Source organism: Phyllobates terribilis, unplaced genomic scaffold (assembly GCF_046119375.1).
Source record: "Phyllobates terribilis strain yellow unplaced genomic scaffold, ASM4611937v1 Scaffold_4__5_contigs__length_816908805, whole genome shotgun sequence".
NCBI classification, from domain to species: Eukaryota; Metazoa; Chordata; class Amphibia; order Anura; family Dendrobatidae; genus Phyllobates; species Phyllobates terribilis.
Window position 1 is genome coordinate 584451501 of NW_027362764.1, and position 15306 is coordinate 584466806.

Consider the following 15306-nt stretch of genomic DNA (forward strand, 5'->3'; position numbering starts at 1 on the left):
AGACAATCACCCTTATATATTTAGGTAATACTTACAATGTATTCATATACTTCAATGGGTAATGTATTAACTAGTGTTGGTTTCTGATGGTACTTGTAAATGGAGCAAAATCTTCATTATATAGGTAGAAAAAAACACCATACACGAAGTACTATTGTTCATACCTGTATAGATTTTTACATATAGCCTGAGTTTGCAAGTAATATTAATTCACCCAGGTGTGTGATGTCCCCCAGAAGTATTTTATGTTTTATGTAATTTTTTTAAATAACTGTTTTTATTTTTAATTTTTTCATTAAACGGGTAAAGCTGTTATTGCATCATAAATCTCTTCTTATGGGTCTGGGATATGGTCATCACAGATTGAATTGGTTCATATATATTGTTTGAAGTGATATGGATTACTATGGGACAAATTTTTGATTACTGGTATGTGTACTTGTAAGTGGGTCATATCTCAGTCTGTATTTATATAGGGGATTTTTTTGATCTTCTATCATTTTGTGCTGTAAAGGGATCATGTGTGGTAAAAAAAAGCCATTTTTTTATGGTTGTCTGTGAAAAAGACGTTGCTTGTACATACCCTAAGATTTGGGGAAACACTCCTCAATATATATGTTCAGTTGACAAGAAACCATTTCTGGGAGAGAAAAAGGGTATATATTAGTTGGGCATTGCCGCTGACGTCACTGCTTTCTGGGTCTTCTATCCTTGGATTACGATATCGGAGAGAATGAGACACAGGACAGGATGTATGTGTCAAACAAGCTCTAACTTTATTACAAAGCATAGGGTTTATATACACCCTGAAGGCAGGAAACGGATTTACCATATATGGTCCGATTATACAATTTAGCACACAAAGACTGGTTTCTGTTCTCGTGATGTCTATGCTTGTGTTGAAACATTCAATCGGACTCATTTAATTAGACACATTTAATCAGATACATTCTGATGACTAGCAAGGACACGTTAGTCTCTATTGATACAAGGAAGGAACATTCAGCTGTTGTTTTGACCTAAAGTAACTGTCAGACTTATATAGCATAGATGGGGCCTTTAAACTTGAGGGACCTCATCTTCTGCTATAACACCACGTATACCTAAAACTAAGGACTTGCTGTAGTCCAACACGTGTCAGGTTATCATGATGTATGCTCTTTCATTTCCCATCTGAATTTTTTATTCATGTTTTTATAAACAAAGTTTCTGGAATAAAATGGGATTTTAATGTTGTTTTAATGTTGATGAACCAGGCTATGTTTTCTCTGACCTCAGGAATACACTTCATTCTTTTTATTTAAAAAAAAGATCAGCAGATTATAAAAAAGTAAGATGCTGAATCCGCTGCTATAAATCCTCTGCTATGAATCATTGCTGTTCCTCCACACTAGGCCCCGGTCCCCTGGCGGCAGCCATCACATGGCGGCCCATTCTATGGCATGCACAGAAGCCTTCTCTCTACAGGTGATGCCAGTCTTCCAGGGCACCTGAGCAGCACTACAGGGTAAAGGCAGACAACAACTCATTCATGTCTGTTTTTACACCATGCCAGAACATTTTTTTCTAAAAATAATAATTGGTTTGCATCCCCTTTAAATATTTATTATGGCGTCCAATCTTTGAAAAAAGAATCCAGGGTGAAAATGGAAAATCTTCCAGCAAATTCCTGACAGGTTATTGTACTAGTTCTACACTGCCATGTTATAGGCACTATCAGCAGGTACAGGAGTCAGTGAGGGGCGCTGTGCCCACCGGGCTAATGGCTGACAGCCTGCTGTATCCCCGCCCGCCTATACACAGCGGCAGGAGCTGGACCGGCTGCAGCTGCCATTGGAGGCGAGATAAACAGGAAGCATGAGCATAATAGGAGCCATGTGTGCGGGGAGGAGCCGCCGTCCTCTCCAGCTCCATCAGTAGCGGCGGACACCAGGGTGTCTTCGGGGCACGTACAACCATGAGCGCTGTGTGCGGTAAGTGTGTGCCCGGCCAGCCTGCAGCGCCCTGCTGCCACGGGAGACTGCCCGGCCAGCCTGCAGCGCCCTGCTGCCACGGGAGACTGCCCGGCCAGCCTGCAGCGCCCTGCTGCCACAGGAGACTGCCCGGCCAGCCTGCAGCGCCCTGCTGCCACAGGAGACTCCGGGCCAGCCTGCAGCCACGGGAGACTGCCCGGCCAGCCTGCAGCGCCCTGCTGCCACAGGAGACTGCCCGGCCAGCCTGCAGCGCCCTGCTGCCACAGGAGACTGCCCGGCCAGCCTGCAGCGCCCTGCTGCCACATAACAGCACACACACAGCTCTGCTGCCACATGAATCTGTGGGCTATGGGCAGTGCAGAAGTTGCCTATAGCAAGCTATCATAGCCCTTCTATATCTGTTCACTTAATAAGCAGGAATCCCGTTGCTGTGGGTAATTGCCCCTGTGCTGCCGCACTGATGTTCTGTGGTCTGTTAGACCCCACTGAGTTATTCCTGCTAAAGAAATTGTACCTGCTGCTGTCTGCATGAGCACTCTGCGGGAAGTATACAGAGGTACAGCAGAACTATATACATTTTATGGGTGCATGTGACTGGCTGCAGCGGTCTCATGTACACTATTAGCTGCTGATTAGTAAAAGAGATAAATCCAGGTGTTCCGTGTGCCTTCCAGAGAAGCGCTTGTTGGCTTATTTTTATCACTTTCCATTCCATCGCTTCACTTTTTACACTCCATACAACCTGTGTAAGGCTTTAGTTTATGGCTCTGTCATGGCTGTGTGCATGAGCTCTAAGGAAAAGCACACACATCCCCTTTGTCAGGCAGATTCCTCCGGAAAGGCGCAAAATAAATAAGCAAACAGAATTCACATATGTACCCCAACCTAAAAGTGACCTACTGTGCACATGTTCAAATTGTTGATGTATGTTGTCGTCCCCCCCGCACCCTCCAGATTGCTGGTGTGTGGCCGCCTCCCGCACCCTCCAGATTGCTGGTGTACGGCCGCTAGTGTTGAGCGAGTATGCTCGGTACTCGCCCGAGCATCTCCCTACTCGATGTTCGGCAAGCACTGAGCTCGGGTCTCTGCCCTGCATGTTTGGCGCTCTTTACAGAGCCAATGAACATGCAGGGATTGCCAGCCAGTCACTGTAATGCCGCAGCCATATTGGTTGTGGGCATTACAGTGATTGGCTGGCCGCACAGTGTCACCTCGATTATTTAACACCGGGCGCCGCCATCTTGGACACAGTCGCTCCGGATCAGATGGTGTAGGGAGAGTGCTGCTGAGATAGGGAGAGATTTATACTGCAAAATAGTTAGTGTAGGGTCTCTAAAGCCTGCAAAATCAAACAAACAGTCCTTCTCAGGACTAATATCCATCCCAGATATCAGGCAGGCTGTATAGGAGACGCAGTGGTTATACCAACAAACGCTGCATTACAGTCCTGTGTGCTGCTTCTCAAATTGCTTGACTTAGCCCCAGGTCTCAGGGGCCAGGAAAAATCCTTTTTTTTCATCTAAATCCTCTTTTTTTTCCCTCAGACTGTACAAATACCCGTCTTATTAACCTTTTGGTATTTTTTTCTCACCCCAAAAAAAAAAATTGAGCGTGTCTGTGAGTGTTCAGACACAAATATATCCGTTTAAAAGAGTCTGGTTTCGGCCACATAACTAGAACTGTGGTTTTGCAGTTCCACCGTTCAAATCTCTGTATTATCCACTTTTTTGCTTTTTTTCCATAAAAAAAAACCGCTTGAGTGTCTCGCTGACTGTTCAGACACAAATATATCTGTTTAAAAGATTCTGGTGTAGGCCAGAGAACTAGTTCTGTGGTTTTCCTCTTCCATGGTTCTAATCTCCCTTTTATTACCCTTTTGCCATTGATAGTGCGAGTGTAAGCTATTTTACTTCATTTACAATGGGCAAGTCTCGTGGCAAAGGACTTGGAACTGGACGTTCAAGGGATGGTGCGTGCAGAGGACGGGGCCGTGGCCAAGGTGAAAATGTGCAACAACTAACAGCCACATCTTCTCGCTCCCAGTTCTTGACCAAATTACTAGGGAAGCACCCAACAATACGACTATTGCCAACTGATCAGTGTGAACAGGTTATTAATTGGATAGCAATAATACTTCCAGTCACCTGGGCACCACCACCTCCAGTCTGTCTTCCACACGGTCAAGTGTTAGTAGCTGTGAGTCTCGACCGCATACTCCTCCTCACCCTGATGCTCCTTCCTCCCACCATGCCGAGTGTCGTCAGAGAGCAACTGATCCCACAGTTGGACACTCTGAAGAGCTGTTCATTGGTCCATTTCCATATTTGTGCCCCTCGCCTGCTCTGCTTGAAGTGGTGAAAGAGGAGATCCCATGTGGCGATGGCCAAATATTTGAACAGCCAGGGCCACAGGAAGGCGACGCTGGCAATTTGTCACGAGGTGGACGATGACGAGACACAATTGCCACGAAGTGAGGAGGAGGAGGAGGTGGTGGATGATCTAGTAACTGACCAAACGTGGCAGGAGGACATGCAGAGCGAGGCCAGCAGCACACAGGGTGAGGGAGGCAGAGTACCCCAACAGGCAGGAAGAAGCAGTGTGGTGGCCGCACACAGAAGGCAGGCAACAGTTCCCCGTAACACGAACACGAGGGACGTTGCCAGTACAACCGGTAGGTCTTCCAGAGTCTGGAATTTTTTTAAAGACTCTGCTGATAACCCCAAAAAGGCCATTTGTACCACCTGCCAGGCCAGCATCAGCAGGGGTGACAAAACTACCAGCCTGATCAGGCACATGTCAGCAAAGCACCCGACTTTGTGGGGTGAACCCCAGGGTCCACGACCAGTGTCAGCTTGTGTCACCACTGCTTCTTCCGCTGTTGTGCGTGTAAGAGAACCCCCTGTTGTGCGTGCAAGGCAATCCCCTGTCCATACTGCATGCAAAGATGCCCCCTCCTCTCAGTCTTCACTTGTTATGGCAGTTTCTCAAGAAACAGCATCAATGTCCACGTCCCACCGCAGCGTTCAATAGTCCATATCCCAGACCTTTGAACGAAAGCGTAAATTCGCAGCCAACGCCCCACAGTCCTAAATTCGCACATTTCACGACTGCTTGCTTTGGAAATGCTGCCTTTTAGGCTGGTGGAGACTGAATCCTTCCGCAACCTTATGGCGGTGGCTGTCCCTCGGTACTCGGTCCCCAGCCGACACTATTTTGCCCGGTGTGCCATCCCCGCACTACACAAGCACGTGTCCCAAAACATCTGCCGTGCCCTCAACAATGCAGTTACTGGGAGAGTCCACATGACAACGGACACGTGGACAAGTGCTTGTGGCCAGGGACGGTATATCTCCCTGATGGCACACTGGGTAAACATAGTGGAAGCCGGGACCCAGTCGGACCTTGGGAAGGAACACATCCTCCCCAGACCGAGGATTGCGGGCCCTATGTCAGTCAGAGTTGCCACCACAGTGTACAGTTCCTGCGCATCATCATCCTCCTCCTCCTCATGTTCAGCCTCCATCTCAGATATCACCACATCAGTTACAAGCTGGAAGCACTGCAGTACTGCCTCAGCCAAGCGGCAACAGGCTGTGCTGAAACTCATAAGCTTAGGTGATAAACCTCACACTGCTTGTGAGTTGTGGAGAGCTGTGAAAGAGCAGGCAGATCTGTGGCAGAGACCGCTGAACCTACATCCAGGCTTGGTCATGTGTGACAATGGCCATAACCTGGTGGCGGCTCTGAGGCGAGATCACACACATACCATGCCTGGCTCATGTGCTTAACCTTGTGGTTCAGCGTTTCTTAAATCGTACCCAGAGTTGCCAGATCTGCTTTTCAAAGTACACCGCCTGTCGGCTAATTTTCGGAAGTCGGCTACAGCTTCCGCCGCCCTTGCTGTGTTGCAGCAGCGTTTGCAGCTTCCGGCACACCGACTGGTGTGTGATGTCCCCACACGTTGGATCTCTACCCTCCACATGTTGCAAAGGCTTTGTGAGCAGAAGAGCAGTTGTGGAGTACCAGCTGCAACAAGGCCGTCGATATTCAGGTTAGACTCCACACATAAGACCTCAGGAGTGGACCTGGATGTCTGACATATGTACTATCCTGACAAACTTTGAGGAGTCCACCAAGATGGTGAGTGGCGATGATGCCATCATTAGCGTCAGCATCCCACTTGTCTGTCTTTTGCAACGCTCTCTGCAAAGAATTAAAGAGGCATTGCAGCCAGAGTATGATGAGATGAATCAAGAAGCCGTAGCGGGCGATTATACACAGCCCAGCCTCATCTCATCCCAACGTGCATTGGGGGACAATGAGGGAGAGGAGGAAGAACAGGAGCTGATATCATGCGCTGTAGACAGTAGTACCTGTACAACTGTCATACTGTCGGTTCAGCTTGGGTGGCCTGAGGACAGGGGGGAGGAGGAGGAGAGCATGGTCAGTCGTCATCTTGGTGAGGACACGGAAATCTTGCCCGTTACCAGTTTGGCACGCATGGCTGACTTTGTTACGCTGCCTTAACCGTGACCCTCGCGTTGTCAAAATGTTGGGTGACAGTCATTACTGGTTGGTGACACTTGTAGACCCCCGCTACAAGGAGAACTTTCACTCTTATTCCTCAGGTGGAGAGGTCTACAAAAATGGGGCAGTACCAGAAGGCCCTTGCTGCAGAACTCTTTAAAAAATTCCCATCTGAACACGCTAGCAGCAGAGGTCACAATTCGTTGCCCAACCAAGGCGTACAGGCGAGAGAGACGCAACTCCAATCCTGCAGAGGCAGGGGAGCACTGTCAACTTTCTGGGACAGTTTTCTGACACCCGCCCAGCTTACAGGCCCTGAGGTGCGGAGTACTCTCAAGGAGTGGAAAGTTTCAAAAGATGGTGAGGGAGTACCTTGCCGACCGTACCAGCGTCCTCCGTGATTCCTCTGTGCCTTTTAATTATTGGGTATCCAAACTAGACACTTGGAATGAACTCGCTCTGTACGCCTTGGAGGTCCTGACCTGCCCTGCCGCTAGCGTGTTATCGGAGCGTGTTTTTAGTGCCGCTGGGGGAATTATAACTGATAAGCGCACTTGCCTGTCAACTGACAATGCTGACAAGCTGACCCTTATTAAAATTAACAAGGGCTGGATTGGGCCAGACTTCTCATCACCACCAAATGACAGCAGAGTAACATAAAGTCAAATCCACTGTTATTTCGGGAGGTGTATTCCCATGCACCACTTCACATCCACACATGGGTATACGCTTCCTCATTTCGGCTATTTTTTGCTCTTCTCCTTATCCTCCGCCTCCACCACCACTATACCACCAGGGTGACCGTGGTCCGTGTTGCCAGCATTGCAAGTTCCTGCATCCTAATTTTTGGCAGCTTTTGCTTGGAAGGCATAGGCAAAGACTATGGGAGACCCACTCCCCAATAATGGGAATAATGTTTTTAATATGCTGTACTGCATGGCTCTTGTAAGGGGCATTAAAATCATCTTGTTAAGCTACTGTGACCTCCACGTCTCTTCCAAGGGTCATTGATATTGTCTTTTTATTCCACTGTAACCTCCACCACTCTTCCAAGGGGCATTGATATTGTCTTTTTATTCCACTGTGACCTCCACGTCTCTTCCAAGGGGCATTAAAACCGTCTTGTTAAACCACTCTGAACTCCACAGCTCTTCCAAGGGGCATTGTATTTCCTCCTAATTTTAGTCAGCTTTTGCTTTTCAATGCATAGGCGAACACTAAGGGAGACCCACTCCCCAATAATGGGTAGAAGGTTTTTTAGTACGCTGTAATCCACGTCTGTTTCAAGGGGCATTGCAGTTCATCATAATTTTTGGAAAGCCTTCCATTCACTGCTTAGGCCAACAGTGTACAGGAGACCCAGTTGCTATAAATGGAAAAAATGGTTTACTTGAGGCCCTCTGACCTCCATGTCACTTTCAAGGGGCATTGGAGTGCCTCGAAATGTTTGGTAGGCATTGCACTCACTTTATGCCCTATAACTGTGTAGCCGAACCACTCCTTTTGGTACAGAAACATATCCTACAAGACGTGTGTTTGACTGGCCTGATATTGATGTGAATGGTCCCTGTTCCTCCTGCTCTTTCTCCTTTGTCACCACCTCCTCCATCATTCATCACCTGAAGCTTTGTTTTAACGGGATTCATAGAACTGGGATAGTAGCAGGAAAACATCCAGCAATCCTCGGAGGAGGTAGGATATGCGCCAAAATGCTGACCACCTCAGGCTTAGCCGCTACTACATACATGCACTTGCATTCCAAGGAACAGAAAGCTAAGGAGATGGATGGCCTCATGATCATGAATAATTTACTCGTTGTGTAGGAGGCCGACCACTGCTGCTGTCTACCTTCTGAACTTTGTGTTGAAGCCTGATTGACCCAGGACCCGCAATCCTCTGTCTGGAGGACGTGTTGCATCCCAGTGTCCAACTGTGTCCTGGCTTCCACAATATTAATCTAGTGTGAAGGCGTCAGTGAGATGAACCATCCCTGGCCACATTCACTTGTCCACGTGTTTGTGGTTAGGCTGTCCTTCCCACTAAATGCACTGGGGAGGGCACAGGTAATGTTTTGGTATGCGTGCTTGTGTATAAGGCGCACCGGGACAAATAGGGGCGGCTGGGGACCGAGTGTGGGCACCCGGCCGCCCCCTGGCGGCTGGGGACCGAGTGTGGGCACCCGGCCGCCCCCTGGCGGCTGGGGACCGAGTGTGGGCACCCGGCCGCCGACGCAGCCATGACGTGGTGGCCAGATAACGCCTCCACATGCCTAAAAGGCCCAATTTCAAGTGCAAGCAAGCAGTATGGTATTGCAGCCTGGGGGTGGGTGGGTGGCAGGCTGCATACTTGCGCTTGCATTGCAAGGAATGGGGGAGGTACAATTGAACACTGCCCTGGGACAAGGACTTGCACGGCGATAGTTGTAAGTCTGCATTTTCTGATGGGCACACTTTTAGGCAGTGACCTGGGTGTCAGATGCTTCCAGGGGTTTTCTCCATGCTGTTCCCATGTCTTTTCAGCACTGTATGCATGTGTCACACAGCACATGGCCAGATAAGGTTGTGAAATGTTAGAATGACATTTCCCGGTGAATGCATTTTGTCACGGTTGAAAGCCATACAAAAGTGCAAAAAACGCATAAAAAATGCTACTAGTGAACATAGCCCAATGTGTGGAGGAGTATTTTTTATTTATTTATTTATTTTACCTTATACACCCTGGAAAGGTTGTTCCTTAACACGTTTTTGAACGTTTTATTGTGAGCCCTTAAAAGTGGCTTCATACCTCTGACCACGTTGTTGACAGCAGTGACCTGGGGTCAGAAATGCTTCCTGGGGCGATCCCCATGCTGTCCCCATGTCATTTGAGCACTGTCACTATTGTTTTGGGCACTTTTTAGGCTTTCTACCGACTGCCGGGGGTGCCGCCGCAAAAATGCTCGGGTCTCCCATAGACTAACATTGGGCTAGTCACGGTGAGCTCGGCCTGAGCTTCGAGCACCCTAGCATTTTAGTGCTCGCTCAACACTAATGTCTGCACCTCCAGATTGTTGATGTATGTCCGCACACCCCCCCCCCCCCGCACCTCCAGATTGTTGATGTACAGTACAGACCAAAAGTTTGGACACACCTTCTCATTTAAAGATTTTTCTGTATTTTCATGACTATGAAAATTGTACATTCACACTGAAGGCATAAAAACTATGAATTAACACATGTGGAATTATATACTTAACAAAAAAGTGTGAAACAACTGAAAATATGTCTTATATTCTAGGTTCTTCAAAGTAGCCACCTTTTGCTTTGATGACTGCTTTGCACACTCTTGGCATTCTCTTGATGAGCTTCAAGAGGTAGTCACCGGAAATGGTTTTCACTTCACAGGTGTGCCCTGTCAGGTTTAATAAGTGGGATTTCTTGCCTTATAAATGGGGTTGGGACCATCAGTTGTGTTGTGCAGAAGTCAGGTGGATACACAGCTGATAGTCCTACCGAATAGACTGTTAGCTGCTTTTTTCTTGCCACAGTACAAATTCTAAGTAAAGAAAAACGAGTGGCCATCATTACTTTAAGAAATTAAGGTCAGTCAGTCCGAAAAATTGGGAAAACTTTGAAAATGCCCCAAAGTGCAGTTGCGAAAACCATCAAGTGCTACAAAGAAACTGTCTCACGTGAGGACCGCCCCAGGAAAGGAAGACCAAGAGTCACCTCTGCTTCTGAGGATAAGTTTATCCGAGTCATCAGCCTCGGAAATCGCAGGTTAACAGCAGCTCAGATTAGAGACCAGGTCAATGCCACACAGAGTTCTAGCAGCAGACACATCTCTTCAACAACTGTTAAGAGGAGACTTTGTGCAGCAGTCCTTCATGGTAAAATAGCTGCTGGGAAACCACTGCTAAGGTCAGGCAACAAGCAGAAGAGACTTGTTTGGGCTAAAGAACACAAGGAATGGACATTAGACCAGTGGAAATCTGTGCTTTGGTCTGACGAGTCCAAATTTGAGATCTTTGGTTCCAACCACCGTGTCTTTGTGCGACGCAGAAAAGGTGAACGGATGGACTCTACATACCTGGTTCCCACCATGAAGCATGGAGGAGGAGGTGAGGTGTGATGGTGTGGGGTTGCTTTGCTGGTGACACTGTTGGGGATTTATTCAAAATTGAAGGCATACTGAACCAGCATGGCTACTACAGCATCTTGCAGCGGCATGCTATTCCATCCGGTTTGCGTTCAGTTGGACTATCACTTATTTTTCAACAGGACAATGAACCCAAACACACCTCCAGGCTGTGTAAGGGCTATGTGACCAAGAAGGAGAGTGATGGGGTGCTACGCCAGATGACCTGGCCTCCACAGTCTCCTGACCTGAACCCAATCGAGATGGTTTGGGGTGAGCTGGACCGCAGAGTGAAGGCAGAAGGGCCAACAAGTGCTAAGCATCTCTGGGAACTCCTTCAAGATTGTTGGAAGACCATTTCCGGTGACTACCTCTTGAAGCTCATCAAGAGAATGCCAAGAGTATGCAAAGCAGTCATCAAAGCAAAAGGTGGCTACTTTGAAGAACCTAGAATATAAGACATATTTTCAATTGTTTCACACTTTTTTGTTAAGTATATAATTCCACATGTGTTAATTCATAGTTTTGATGCCTTCAGTGTGAATATACAATTTTCCTAGTCATGAAAATACAGAAAAATCTTTAAATGAATGTCCAAACTTTTGGACTGTACTGTGTATCCGCACCCCCCCCCCCCTGCACCTCCAGATTGTTGATGTATGTCCGCACCTCTCCCCCACCCCCCCCTGTCCGCACCTCCAGATTGTTGATGCATGTCCGCACCTCCAGGTTGTTGATGCATGTCCGCACCCCCCGTCCGTCCGCACCTCCAGATTGTTGATGCATGTCCGCACCCCCAGCCCCCCCCCGCCCGTCCGCACCCCGTCCGCACCTCCAGATTGTTGATGCATGTCCGCACCCCCCCCCCCCCCCCCCGTCCGCACCCCGTCCGCACCTCCAGATTGTTGATGTATGTCTTGCTGTCTTCTTACATTTTTAAAATAAAATTGTTTATATTTCATACTTTGGATTGGAAGCTGGATCACCTTTTCTTCTCCTGCACTCACTAGTAATACATATAAGGTTAAAAAAAGCTGGTGGCAAAGACTCCTCAGGAAAAACACTGTGGGTGGCAGAAATAAGTTGTCATGAGAGAATAATTGCAGATCTGCACTGCACCATAGTGTAACATTGGGCCAAGTGCTATCAGATAGTACTCGTCGTGTTATACAGTAGTGTGAGCGAGCTCTTAAAGAGGTTTTCCCACAAGTGACATTTCATTTTATCAGACCATGTCCCTATACGGTCAGACACAGCCATTACACAGTACACAGCAGGGGCACATTTAAATAAAATGTTCCTGTGCTGTGATCTTATAAACACATCCAATTGTGGAAATTATTATTATCCCAAGATCTATCGATTAAAATGAACTTTTGTTCGTGGGGAAATCCCTTTAAAGAGAACCTGTCTCTCTTACCCTATCTATATGGGGTTAATCTGCAATTCAGTAGCATTCCATAGTTAATAGTAAGAAATTTACGGTAACTTTATTCCTCCAACAGTCTCCAGCTTTCAGTCATTGATGAGTGTCGATTTGGCTTCACCGCTCAGTATACAGTGAGCGTCGGCAGTAGGCACACCCTGCCACATTGACTGACAGCTGTTGCTGCACTGTAAGCTGTTCTTCAATGTGCCAGGGTGTGCCTGCAGCCGCCGCTCACTATGTACTGAGGAATGACTGTAGCTGTTTCGGTCATGCATGCCTATATGACTGAAAGTTCATATCCTCCTGGTAGCCGGGTTCTCAGTATGGCGGCCTCACTTGTTTAGAATGCTATTAACCTGCATATTAACCCCATATTTGTAGGTTTCTAGCATTTGAAAATGACAGGTTCCCTTTTAAAGTGGTTGTTCACTACTAGGACTACCCCTTCTGGAACTAAATGCCAGCGCTGTTCCAGCCGTGTCGGCACTCGCGGTCCCGCAGCTCTCGTGCTGTGGAATGACACTGGGTGCCCGGCGCCCAATCAGCGCTGGCGTCATTGTCACCGCCTTCGTACGAATTGAACATGAAGAGGAAGTCAGAGATCAGCCGCAGCCCGGACTTTCTCTTCATGTTCAAAACGTACAAAGGCGGTGACAGTGACTCCAGCGCTGATTGGATGCCAGGCTCGCGTACCGCGAATGCCGACACCGCTGGAACTGGAGGGGAGTATAGTGTGGTTTTTTTTTTTTTTTTTTTTTTATTTTATTGGGGCCAAATATTTAGTTCAAGAAGGGGTTGTCCTAGTAGTGTACATCCCATTTAAGGATTTATTCTCCTCTACAAGCCTTGGTGAGGTTCTAAGATTTTGATTATCCTGTGAATAAGGCTTGACAAAGCATTAAAGGGGCTCTTTCATAAGCGGTGATCCCTTTGTTTGCAGCTGAAAGCACTGCTTGCAAACAGCTAATTTTGTCAGGGTAAGCCAGATTTTCAGTGGTTTACTATTGTCTCATAGCGAGGGGTCCTGAGCAGGGGAACAAGCTCTGACTTCTATATTCCCTAATAGGATGTATCAACAGGGATTGTCTTCATGAAACAACCCCTTCTTTTTCCAGCTAGTGATTATTTTGTAAGCTTACAGCTATTTACAGCATAATCTTGTGGAGCGTCACTTTAAGAGTTTCAGATAAGAAAGGAAAATGGCTTTCCCTAGCAAGGAAACACTTCAAATGCAAGTACTATGGAAAGAGGAACCAAGACACAACTCACTGTCTCCCTATCTTAGAAACACTATTGTTTCCTCATCATGTAACTGGTTTATTTCACAACATTATTTCATGTTATCAAGTCTGTACTATATTATGTTTTTTGCAATAAAGTGACAAATAGTATGGGACAAGAAAAGCAAATGTGTCCAATACATGGAGTAAAAGCGGCTTCTTTAGGAAGGTGTATTAAAGGGGTTTTCGGATTTCACAAAACTTTTATTCCCTGCTACAGTTTGTTTAAAAAAAACAAACTGTTTTACTTGCCCTCCCCGGGTCCAGAACTGAGTCTCCGCTACTGCTCCAGATGTCTGGTATTGTCTGCAGCGCTGATGACACATCAACAGCCCCGCTGCCAGAAACTGAGGTCTGCCGATATGGACGGCACTGGCAGCTCCGAGCCGCTGACCTCAGTTATTGGCTATGGTGCTGTGGTCATGATACAATAAAGGACACCTGGGGCAGCGGTGGAGGCTCAGCGCCGCTGGACCAGGGGAGGGTGAGTAACAGTTTTTGTTTTGTTTTTTCACAAACAGCAGCAGGGAACAGTGATTGTTTTATTTCTGGTTTTGGAAAAAAAAAAAAAATGGCAATTATAGATTACAGTTTAGCAAGAACATGTTTTTCACGTATTGCATAGTCCTAATCTGGTCACGTTTCCACTCAGATATGAACGGTGAACCTGAAGAACAGCTGCTCCATGATGCCCGAAATGGAAACATAGATGGCGTCCGATCCCTTCTATTAGGCTACAAAAAAGGACCCGTTCCAATTAATCTGGATTGCAAAGGTAATAAAGAAGGTTTTTCTTTAAGGTGGCTCCAATCGAGTTTGTTTTATGTGTTGTCCTCAGTCTTCCTAAGAAATTACTGTATATGTAACCGCTGAATAGGAAATTTTAGGTGAAATTTCTGATTAAATAAATCACACTGCGCCTCGGCATAGTGACTGCAGACCGGACTGCACAGACTTATCCACAGAACTAATCAGGGTCCTAAACCTGGAGATATCACTTATTACAGGGTAATGTGACTGGTATATATTCTACTATGAGCATCTGATCACATATCGTTCTGTATGTATTGATATCCTGTGTATCTGTATTGCACATTATACAATGATTGCAGAATATCACATTTAACAGTTACATGTCATCCTGTAGTTAGTATAACATATACCAGTCAGATAGCAGCATGCTGAATGTAATATACTGTGTACGGACATCAGCGGGTATATACAGGATAATGTGACTGGTGTGATATCTGATATTCTGTACTCATGGGGAATATATCCCCATAATACGTTATCCGGTGTATGACATCTGATGTCTTTGTCAGTATGTAGTATGCTATGTGCACAGACATCCCACGTTATATACAGAGTAATATATAACTGGTATAATATGATATTCTGTACTTAGTGTAATATATACCATTACATCATCCTGTATAGACTGGTTTGAATTCTGGTATCGGTCACATATTATCCTACTGTATATGTTATACCATGTGCAGGGACATCTGATGTTGCATATAGGATAATATTTTGATTATATAATGTGTGACTGTGATCTCTGGATGCTGCGGTGGCACCCAGCACATTTGCAGTGTACAGATAAAGGTAACGCCAGTATGCACCGCTTCACTCCACAACTCAGCATCTAAGGGACAACTCTAATAATCCGTATTTATTAAGAAATTCTGTGCTAGTAATTGCATTTTTGCAAAAATTGAGTTCTTGATCTAAATGTTTGGCCCCGATGAAATAAAAAAGCTTATATTGCCCTCCTGTGCTGGCGTCATTCCATAGGTGTCAGCACTCGCGGAATTGGGGCTCTCATGCGGTTGTTACGACACGTGACCTCGGCACCCAATCAGCGCTGCCGTCACTGTCCACTCCTTCGTACGAATTGAACATGAAGAGGAAGTGAGATCAGCTGCAGCCCGGACTTCCTCTTCATATTTGATAGAAGGCGGGGCCAGTGACGTCAGCGCTG

At 46.7% G+C, this 15306-nt stretch overlaps 1 protein-coding gene across 2 annotated transcripts in view; it reads left to right on the forward strand.

The window, feature by feature from the left end:
- Positions 1 to 1791: 1791 nt before the first annotated feature.
- Positions 1792 to 15306, forward strand: part of OSBPL1A (oxysterol binding protein like 1A) — a 192139-nt gene continuing 178624 nt past the window's right edge. The window contains exons 1-2 of one of the 2 annotated variants that reach the window (XM_073679177.1): positions 1792 to 1973; positions 13978 to 14100. In XM_073679177.1, coding sequence (XP_073535278.1) covers positions 1958 to 1973; positions 13978 to 14100 — 139 coding nt within the window. In that variant the 5' untranslated portion in view covers positions 1792 to 1957. The remainder of the gene's footprint in view (positions 1974 to 13977; positions 14101 to 15306) is intronic. The other variant, XM_073679176.1, reaches the window with a different exon arrangement.